Source organism: Mustela erminea, chromosome 19, assembly GCF_009829155.1.
Source record: "Mustela erminea isolate mMusErm1 chromosome 19, mMusErm1.Pri, whole genome shotgun sequence".
Taxonomy (NCBI): domain Eukaryota; kingdom Metazoa; phylum Chordata; class Mammalia; order Carnivora; family Mustelidae; genus Mustela; species Mustela erminea.
Window position 1 is genome coordinate 20,109,875 of NC_045632.1, and position 11,213 is coordinate 20,121,087.

An 11,213-nucleotide genomic window follows, 5' to 3' on the forward strand; every position below is an offset into this window, starting at 1 on the left:
AAGAAGGTCCGAAAGTGCTTTTGCTGAAATAAGAGCTGTCACCTTCACAAACCGTCTCTACAGAAAATTTCCTAAGACAAACTGTTTATGGGCTTCCAAATTACACCTACTTTGTAAAAACAAAATAGGACGTACTACTCACAGAAATAATTACTGCACTACAATTGCCATTTAGATGCAGTAGGTAGAAACCTATTTCCCAAGACATGAAAATGGCTGAAGGATCACAGAAGAGTCTCTAAATGACATCTTCCCTTGAAACACTCAAATCAGCATGGATTCAGTATTGACTCGTTCATTTGTAGAGACACTCTACAGCACCACGTAAATGAAGATGAGGTACACGCTATAAATTGTGCTGCTGGGGAAAGGCCTTACTTCGACATTGCCATCTACTTCAAAGCCTCAAGAACTCATTTCTCCTGCCACTGTGTGAACGTAGACCACACACCAAGACACGAGGCATCCGAGCCGGCGTGCCAGCCACTGCCTTCTCTACCCTAGTCCAGGCTTCCGAGTTAGAGACCACCAGACAAAGAACAGCCCTGAAGAGGCACTCTATATTCGGAGGAAATGATGTTCCTATCCAATCAGGGAAATCTAGGCTTGGACAAAAGCCCCTCTTGCTCCCTGCCCCCCCACACGCCCCCCTCCACCCGTCAGTGACCTTCACCCCTGCCCTGGGCTGGGAGCAGGAAAGACGGTTGAGCCTGCCTGCTCTTCAGAGCTCCTGGACATCTGGACTACTTCCTCGGTGTATATGAACAGAAAGAAACCCACAAGAAAATACAGTCATTATTCCAAAGTTTTTTTATTTCAAATTCATTAAAAGAAATAAAATTATATTTAAAAAAATAGAGTAATCTCACAAACTGAGGAAGGCCAGGAACACAAAGAACAAGGTAAAGGACTTTTACCTGAGAGGCAACTCTAACAGCTATAGAATGGACTTTCTCCTCCCTACCTTCTGTCAAACAGAAAATTGCTTCCTATTCTAAGGCATCGAAAAGCACTCTGAGTGTGCTAACTGGGCTGTTCGGGTACAAAGTTTCAAGCCCTCTAATGGGGACTGAGAAACATCAAAAGCTGATTTAATACCAAATATTAAACTGCACATACTACTTTTTTATGTAAATTTCAGGATTTCACACTCGTGACCTAAATTTCAAACACCTGGTCATAAAAAATTGCTATCTTACTACGTCTTGGTAAGAATGTCCAAAGTATCCTAGCTCACATTCCAGTCACTGCAAGGGGCCAGACAGCGGAAGAGTTGCTCTGATCTCACCACCTGCTGCCAATACCACCCAGAAAGCACCCATCTCGGATGACGCAGATGCAGTTAGACATTTACACTAAAGCCTAATTCCTAAATCAAGGGACCTGCCAGCAAAGGCAGATCAAATCCTAAAGGTTCACATGTAACCTACAGAAGTTACAAAAGTCAACTTATAATTCCCAAAGCTCTAAATCTACCCATTCCCCATACTTGGTTTCCCTCAATTTGATACTGAGAAATCTATCAAACTGCAAACTTTCATTCCCAAACACTTCAGTAAGACAATGGTTAACATTTTTGTTCTATGCACACATGATGGCTTGTGCTAAAGTTCTGGTTTGCATAGGTAACAGGAAAGCTTGAATCAATTTTTCCTAAAGTTTCAATCTGTTCGGATTTGAAATTTCGAGTATACACCACTGATGATTTCCCTAATGCTCCTTTTCCAAGATGGTTAAGTCAATTCGTATAATTGGTAACCATAAATTCCACAGGGACATCAATTTCTGAAAGACTTTTTTTTTTTTTTAAATAAACAAGAGGTAACAATGTCTGTTAATACCTTTACAGGTACTTAAAGATTCAAGTGGCCTAACTGCACCTCTACTTAGGTTAATTATATAATATCAGTCGGCTATTAAAGATTCAGTAGGATTCTGTGGGTTACCTCCTAGTCAAAACATCTATCGACTGAGAAGCAGACTGATACTCCAGCCAGAGTAAACTGGTGTTGGACCCTAACAGAAACCTCAATCCTGTCTTCTGGCCCTCCGGGGAGCTAACCCTCCCGGGACAGTGGCTCTCATGAACAACACTGGGTTCCAGTCACATGTGGAAGAGGCTCATGGCCTTAATAATGGCTTTACTGAGTTGCTGGTCACAATGGTATTTCCGCTGGCCCAGAAGAGCAAAGACAGCAGTCTTGCACCAACCCAAGGGGACAACTTCTAGGTCCTAGTAAGAAACAATATGGCCAAAAATGAAGTGACCATGTCCAAATAAGATACCTGGTAACACAAACTTTTTAATCAGATGTGACTCTTGTCTCTTGTCACCAGCCCAGACACATACACACAGTAATACACAAAAGTCAACAAATCTGAGCTAGGATTGTGCTTTAAAAAAAAAAAAAAAAAAAAAGGAAAAGAAAAGAAAAGAAAGAAATCAACAAAGACAATCAAAACCACCGACACTGACATAAACCAGACCTGCGCAATCCCCGACTTCAGCGACGGCCATTTTTTAGTCTCAACAAAAATGTCAATATCCTGAGTTTTACCAGCATTTTCTTTCTAAAATAATTTATGGGACACAAAAGCATACAAATGAACAAACAGAAGCAGTGGTACAAAAAGTCTACAAGAGCCCACTAACTAGAAAAAGAAACATCACAAAAACAATATAAAAAGATGTATTTAAGTGAAATAAATTAAAGGTTAAACCTTACACTTTCAAGTTTTCTTAGACTACTATTTTGGGAGACGGCATAGAGTTGATGACATATTTTTCTAATAATCACTTGGTTAGGATCAAATGCCAAATGATCCTTCACAAGAAATTTATGCCTTTAAAAATCATGGCCCCATTTCAGATATTTAGACACTGGAGAAACTACCTAAATCCCAATCTGTAAACTGTTAAGGCATTTGTTTACTAACTTGACTGTCAAAATGGTATTTTAAAAATATTTACTTATTTGACCACCATCTACGAAATAAAAATTGTGATATACAACTCTTGGGGGTTTTTTCTTGTTAGAAAACAAAATAATGCCGATCCAATAACCCAAAGGTATCCCAAAAGGATAATTCTAATATGCTTTACTGTTATTTTTAAGAAACCTATTTGCCTAATTATTTGTATTTTTAAGCCAACTGGCTGAATGCTGCCTTTAAAACGCAACGGAATTTACTTAACCTGGCACCAATACTCAAAAACTTACACTTGTTGGGGGAAAAGAGTACTAATTAGGCTAAAACAAGGTTTATGTTATACATAAAATCACTCCAAATTACAAAGTGATTGATTTCTATAGCCCTAAGGATTTTTAATACATAATTTAGAAAAACAAATCACAAAACAATCAACATAGATGGCATTCAACTTTCCTTAGTCTAATTAATCATCTCCAATAAAATCAAGACCCTTCTGCAGGACCTGCCAGTTCCCCCTTCCTTTTATCAACCTACAAAAGAAGCATTTCTTGGGAAGTGAGCATTTATTAAGAACATCAAGGTCCAGGGGTGCGTTCTTTGTTTGTTTTTTTACCATATACCTTAAAAATGTGTTTTATCCACACAAAAAAATCCCTATCATTTAAAACTAGATATTCAAATTACATGGCTAACATTTTTAAGCTAATCAACCCTTCAGTGCTGATCCTGGAAACAACCTTCAGTGGATCTTTGAATAATGGAACGAGACAGTGTTCGGCCATTGATATGAATGGTGTAGGCAGTCACACCTTTAACGTTCAAGCCACGAGTCGTGAAGTTTCGAAGAGGTGAGGTCTACTGGCCTGCATTATCGGAAGCTGTTGTATTTTCAGTGCTAGTGGGTTGCACGTTATCTGCAAGGTTGTGTGCGTGCTCAAGAAACAAATCTTTCAGTACGCTTAATTCCTTAGTCAGCAATTTAATTTTTGCTTCCAACCGTTCATTCTCTTCTTTGAGCTGATTCACTCTCTGCAGTGTATCCTGTGCTTTCTGCTTGCTTTTCAACCGGCTCTTTTTCACAGCCATGTTGTTCCTCTCTCTGCGCTGACGATACTCATCGCTGTTGCGATCCATGGGCGAACTCTTTTTGCTTTGCTTGCTTGGAGGCACGGCTTTGCCTCCTCCCCCGGGGCCAGCAGGCACCAGCTGAGGAACCTGCTGTAAGCCGCTGGCATGAGCCTGAGTGTGAATAACACTTATCCCCGGAGAGCTGTTCTGCTGGGCTATCTTGCTCATTTGGGCTCGCTCTCTTGCGGACACAGAACAGGCAGAAATGAGAGCAAAGTGATCAATGGTTTCCACACTAAGCTGCCAAGAAATCTTCACATGTACCTAGTTAAAAAATAAATTGCATTAAAATGTTTGAAATGACAAGATCAAATGAGATTAAACTTGCATGTACCTAACAGTAGGCCAACACTAATTGATTATGCTGAGAAAAGTATACAGAAACTGCCAACTGTTCCAATGTTTCAGAAATCTAAATCATTTAATTTAGAAAGGTAAGTTAGTACAGGAGCACCATAAGGCCAAATTCAGCCCACCTGAATCCCCGAGGGTACTGCCCATCTGTGATTATTATCAAAAATGGAAGGAAAAACAAAAGAATACCACTAATTAGGTAGCACAGATGAACTAATAGCACTTGGCAATCTGCCAGAGAGAAATTTGAGATGTTTAGGTAAAACACAGAAAACCTGAGTTCAATTAGGATAGAAGAGACACCTGCAAAGAAAGGGGGACAAAGTTTCAATTGTTGGCTCACATCAAAACAGAATCCCACGGCACTGTGCCCGACCTCCACAACCTGCCAGGATGACTGCATGCTCTGACACCAATATGCAGAGACTGAGTCACCAAGAACTTGACTTTTCTCCCGGAGTACATCTTTATGGAGTATTACGAAAAGGCTTTTTTTTGCTGGGGGAGGGGTGGGAGGGGTCTTGGTTTTTTGTTTCATTTTTAATGACCTCACAGATCGTAGTTTACACCGATTTCCCAAGTTAGCTTCTTGGTTCAGAGATCCAGAAGCTCTGGGACCTCCAGTGTGCTGCCCATCCCACCATGCTGCTTCTAAAAGCCCTAATGATGCACCCCAAGGAGACAAAGTATGGGGCTGAAGCCCAGCAGAGAGCCTGAGCCGGCACCCACTGAACACAGCAGACACAGCGGAGGGAACACCAACTCTCCCAGGTTCCTGTGCTGCTGCTCCTAGGAATGAAGCCACAGTTTCAGAGACTAGTCATACTTGGATCACCATCAATCCAACTAGGTCACTACAACAGCCTCAAGATGTGTCAAAAGCAGACCTACACGAGCCCATACAGGGTTATGAGGCCACTTCAAGACAAACTGACTCAGCAGATGAGCCATGCCCACCAAGAAATCAGGACTCTTGGAAATTTAGACAGCAGTGTTATGAACCATAGAACTATCCTGCTCTCTTTTCACAAAACTGCGAAACCTACATCAGTGGAAAAAACCTGGAGCCGGAATTATGAAATGCCTCAAATGAGTACATCTCACAGTTCTTAGGAAAAGCTCAGTTAGTAAACACCAGTAGCTTCACCCAAACCTTTAGCCAGGCGCTTCTTGTATAAACACTCTTCACTGGTCTGCTTTTAAAAATCTTTCCTTTTAAAGTCCATATTATCATTATTTTCAATTGTTTTCAAAGCCATGCATGCAGCCCTGAGTTAGTGGGTCACCTGTTCTCACTCCAAACTAAGGCAAAAGAGATAGCTTCCTTCCAAACCACAGATGGATATCTACTCCAAGTCTATCTTCAATAATAGACATTTCAGGGGCGCCTGGGTGGCTCAGTGGGTTAAAGCCTCTGCCTTCGGCTCAGGTCATGATCCCAGGGTCCTGGGATCGAGCTCTGCATCGGGCTCTCTGCTCAGCAGGGAACCTGCTTCCTCCTCTCTCTCTGCCTGCTTCTCTGCCTACTTGTGATCTCTGTCTGTCAAATAAATAAATAAATAAAAATAAACATTTCACAATTTTCCTGGATAATTTATGATGTTGCCTATTTTTCCTTCCAGTTGAACAGTGGCAATTCAGTATTAATCTGGGCCACCTTACCACTGTTAGTGGCCATCTACATTATTGCTTATTTATTTGGTGTAAAGTGAACATAAGAATTTTAGGTGACTTTTAAAACTTCTTTAATACTTCTCCTGGGATTGTCTCAACTATCATGATCATGGTCATCTTATTTAACTTTTTTATTTTTCATACACCAATTATGTTTTTAATCTTTAAAGCTAATCTCTAGGGGCGCCTGGGTGGCTCAGTGGGTTAAAGCCTCTGCCTTCAGTTCAGGTCATGATCTCAGGGTCCTGGGATCAAGTCCCGCATCGGGCTCTCTGCTCAGCAGGGAGCCTGCTTCCTCCTCTCTCTCTCTCTGCCTGCCTTTCTGCCTACTTGTGATCTCTGTCAAATAAATAAAATCTTTTAAAAAAATAAATAAATAAAAATAAAGCTAATCTCTACAGACAGCTCAAAGATAACAATGATCCAAAAAACACAGAGCAGGAACCAGGTCAATTTTTGTTTTGGCTCTGGCTCCCACGGTTTTGCTCTGGACCCATCATTCCCCTCTTTGGGCCTCAATTTCCCCAACTGCAAATGACGGACAGAGAATGTTAAGATGTCTTCTGCCTCTGAAAATATGCCACGAACTTCAGTCACTATAAAAGAGCCCTTATGCCCTGCTTTTTATTCCCAAGTCACTAAAAGCTTTTAATACAGGCTCCAAATTCAGTGATATTCATGCCCATTTTTGTACCCAAAGATACGGGAATGGGGAAGAGCTATTTTACCTCCGCCTGACTCCTCTTGCTAGGGTACTAGGCTGAACATAGCAGGTGTGAGGGAGAGAGGGGGGCTTTGAAAATGTGCCCTTTGCTTGAAAAACAAAGAGTAACTATCAAACTGGTAATAATATAAGCAAGGAAACTTGGAAACAATAAAAAGAACTCAAAAATGATTTTTTTAAGTTCCTCAACCAAAGCCAACAAAATAAGTTTTAAGTGAAAAATATCCATTAAGGAAAGTAAACCAAGTAAAGGGGATCAAAGGGCCAAGTGATCCAAGAAAGTTAACTCCAGATTATCAATTCTGTTTTTACACAAGCCAAATAGCTGCCTTCAAAGTTACACATTTCACAGTTTCCACTATCACTTATGCTTTTGTTCCTTCCACAAACATTTACTGAGCAACTACAATGGGGGGAAAAATGAGTTTATTTCAAATCTGGATATTCAATCATAAACAAAAGTCTGGCTCCTTTGTGGACAAACACTATTCCAAAGTTCAATCTACAGGAAGTAGGGTGGTGCCTCGTTTCCTAGGAAGCATGTGAATCATTCAAGCAGGGAGCAGAAGACAAACTGAAGATCAGTAGTTCTCAAAGTGTGGTCCCTGGACCAGCAGCAGCAGCATTTGGGAATTTGTCAGAAATGCAGATTCTCAAAAAAAAAAACAACAACAACAACAACAACAACAAAAAGAAATGCAGATTCTCAGGCTGCCCCCCTAACCCCCACATAAGAATCCAGAGCTCTAGGAATAGGGCTGAGCAATCTTGTTTTAAAGGGCCCTCCACACAATTCCGTTGACACTGAGGTTTGAGAGCCAATGCTGCAGATTAACAATGGATCTTTAGAAAGACGGTCCACTGGGCAAATTTTTTTAAAATTCAGATTTCTTAATTCAAGTAATGTTTATTCAAATCAGTAACACTGAAAACTCAGAAAGGTTAGAATGAGTAAAACAAATTTCTCTCAAGTTTCATTTAGGAAAGCAAACTTGTCAAACTTTCCTTAATCCTCCTGTCATTTCTTTTTTGATGTTATGGACAACCAGATATTCCTCCCCATGCTCCCCAAAATAAATTCTCAACTCAAAATTTCCTCATGAGCATCTATACTCCAAAATATTCACAGATGTTTCTCCCTTACTCCCAATCTGTACAATCATCGGTATCTGACAATTCTACCCATCCACCTTCCAAAAGAACTTCCAAGCACTATCCCTCTCTGTCCTAACACCACAGAATTACCTCAGGCTGACATCATCTCCCAGGGGCACTCATCCCCTCTGGTTTAGCAGTGCACCCTCCAACCATGGTCTCCAGAGCAACTGAGCACTCAGACCTGCTCCGGGGTCCAGCATCAAATTGAAGGTATTCACTCCTGGCCCAGCCCTTGCTCCTTATGCTTCTTCACACCGTGATAATACCGAACAACTACCGATCCCTAAATGGTCACGCTTTCTTTTTTCTTTGTGTGGCTATCCAATCTGTTCCCCTAGTTTCTCTGTCAGTGCCAGCTCTATAGTGTGGCTCCCTGCAGACCAAGCTAGAGGCAGGACTCTGTCTTCATATCCATATGGCCAGCACCTAGTGGAGGGCCAGCCACAGAGTGGTGGTGCTGGAGAAATACCTGTCCAATACTGGCTCAGAGGTGAAGAGAAAACATTTATTTTTATAAATGTCCTATATAAAAATGAGATTCTCCAGCACTGAAATCTCTTAAAACAACCACAATTAAATCAAGAGTGTTAGTAAGATCGTAGTCTTCCTACCCTAAGTTCTCGGTCTTTCTTAAAGGTGGACAGGAAAATAAGAATACAAGTCCACTTGCTACTTCGAGTGCCCGGTCTACACAATGAACATTTCTTGTCTGGCCTTTGCTTCATCTAAGAACCTTTATTTTCTATTTAGCCAGTTATGTGTTCCAATGAATAACCTCAAGTTCTTAGATACATGTTGCCAAGGTCTGACACCTCTGTACTTAACGGGATGTCAAGGTAAGCAAAGTCAATACATACCCAAATGAGCAGGATTTCTATTTAGCTGCCGCTGCTTGCTTTATGACCCAACACCGGGCTCCATGAAGGAGGGTACATCCCTTCGGGAAGTACATGAATGATCCACTAGAGTATGGAGAAAATGTACATTCATTTGTCTTTTTTAACATCATCTTTTTAATCTACTTTTGGTAGGATTTACAACATAAAAAAAAACAGTACACGCAGTGTTTATAAATATACCTCTAACAGGAAATCTGACTCAAATAAAAAAATTCTTTAACCCATAGGGCTGGAAAGCCAGAAAGGTAGGAGACCAATGAACCTACAAGAACCCCGTGGAAACACTCGCTCACAAGAATATACAACAGACCCGGAACTGCAGCTACCCACGTTTACCATTACTGTGATCAGGTGAGGCAATCCTAGACCAAAAGACCAAATTCAATCCCCTGAGGTCCTATTTGTCTTCACCAGGGACTCACCAGGTGCTGTTTAAATCCCTACAGGTGAAACCACCTCTCCAAAATTAGACAACTGCTGACGGTCATGATGTGCTCTGGAGAATTTAACGGATACTTTGAAAATATGAAATCGTGTTTCCTCCTGTTTTTCAGGCAGGTATAAAAAACGACTGAATCAGACAAGTGCACCCACCAGAAGCAGGAATCAAGAAATCGAAAAATCCTTCAGCTCAGTGGCATCCTGTAATTACTCAGCCTTATTTATAGGAAGCTTTTTCAGAAACAGAGAATCCGCTTTAAGAACAGCTCTTCCCCAATACTGATCAAGTGGTAATCGCTGACCAGATTTTTAAACTTTCCAGGATCAGGAACTTTTAAGATGCAGAATTCCTTAGTAGAGCGAGCCCTTACAGTATTTTCTTTCCAAAATTTATCTGGGAGTCGCGTTATCCTATCTGAATTTAAGGGCAAACTCTTTCACGTAAGGATTCGCGGAGTATAGGCTCGGGGAGAAAACTACCAATTTTTGGTGTAACCCACTCACCTGAAAACCCTTCTGAAACCGACACGTTCTAAGGTGCCCGATCACAACACAAGTCTCAAACACAAGGCCAACGGAACGACTAAACCTTCCGAAGGATTAAAAACATACAAGCTCCGGCGGGAGGACCGAAGACCCTTCGCCCTCAAACATGCATTTCCATCCTCTTCACCTGGACACCTCTGCTAGCGGTCTTCTAGGCTGTGTTCGCTGCGACCGGCTCACGAAGCGCCTCGCTTCTGGCCCGTCTCTTTTCCCAGTCCACTGGCCGCACGTTCGTCTAACCTCGTTGGGCAGTGAAGTGCAGGACATTCGCATTACAGCTCCTCAAGCGAGCGCGGGATTAGTTCTGGAAAGTCACGGACTTCACCATGAACTGCTCTCCTTGCCCACTTGGACGCTCTACGAACTTCGGAACCGAAGGGTCGCCTGCCCGCACCGAGCGGTCTTGGAGGGGCGGGCAAGACCCAATGTGGCACTACAGTGAGGGACGGTCCACCTCCCGCTGCTCTGGGGAACACCCCGTATCCCCGGGGGCCAATAACGCGCCTGGCCTGTCACCACGGCCCGTTTCTCCAACAGACGCCGGGTTCCAGAGGGGGCACACCTCGTCCCCCGCCCCGCCCCGCCCCACCCCGTCCAGTCGCGGGCCGGCGGCGAGGGGCTCCCGGAGGGGAGCGCGGGGGTCGGCGGGTGGCGCCGCGGCGCTGGGCCGCGGCCAGGGATGAGCTCAGCGGCCCCGCCGGGTGTTGCCGGCAGGTTGCATCAGACGCCGCGCGGGGCCGCCGCCCGCGCCGCGGGCCGCGCGGGGCCTTCCCGGCCAGCCGGCCGCCTCAGGCCCGGCCGGCACGTAGGCGAGCGGCCGGCTCCGCCGCGGCCTCCTCCTCTTCCCTCAGCCCGCCCGCCCGCGGCCTCCTTACCTGCGCCTCCAGCCCGCCCGCCCCCAGGCGGCCTCCACTCCGAGCGGCCCCGCGCGGCGCGGCCCGACGAACCCAGGCCTCGCAGCCCGCGAGTCACCGAGGTGGAGCGACGGTTACGAAACCGGCAGCCTCCGCCCGTTCCGCCGCCGCCGCTGCCACCGGCTTCCCCTCCTCGCTGGGGTCGCGCGCGCCGCCGCCGCCGCCGCCGCCACGACCAATTGGAGCGCCGGCCTGCGGGCGACGCTCCCGCCCCTCGCGACGGGCGGCGCCGCCAGCCACTCACGAGCGGCCTGGCTGCGGGAGGCGGGCACGTGGCGGAGGCGTTGGCCACGGCGCGGCAAGGCGCGGCGGGGCGGACGGGTGTGGCGGGAGTTGGCGGCCGCTCCTGGCGCCGCCCGCATCCTCCGCGGTTCGCGCGGGGCGGCGGACCCAAGCTGTGGGCGACCCGCGGCGAGGAGGGCCCGGTGAGAGCTGGAGGCG

General features: G+C 44.9%; 1 protein-coding gene across 4 annotated transcripts; it reads right to left on the reverse strand.

The window, feature by feature from the left end:
• Positions 1 to 794: 794 nt before the first annotated feature.
• On the reverse strand, positions 795 to 10,844 carry CEBPG (CCAAT enhancer binding protein gamma). 4 transcript variants are annotated; one of them, XM_032323462.1, is made up of 2 exons: positions 10,734 to 10,844; positions 795 to 4,326 (listed from the first exon to the last, which is right to left on the reverse strand). In XM_032323462.1, the coding sequence occupies exon 2, from the start codon at positions 4,228 to 4,230 to the stop codon at positions 3,790 to 3,792; it is 441 nt and encodes a 146-aa protein (XP_032179353.1). In that variant the 5' UTR covers positions 4,231 to 4,326; positions 10,734 to 10,844; the 3' UTR covers positions 795 to 3,789. The 4 variants fall into 4 exon arrangements, with proteins under 4 accessions (XP_032179353.1, XP_032179356.1, XP_032179357.1 ...); XM_032323465.1 differs by lacking the exon at positions 10,734 to 10,844 and adding an exon at positions 9,986 to 10,558; XM_032323466.1 differs by lacking the exon at positions 10,734 to 10,844 and adding an exon at positions 9,817 to 9,974.
• Between the last annotated feature and the right edge of the window lie 369 nt (positions 10,845 to 11,213).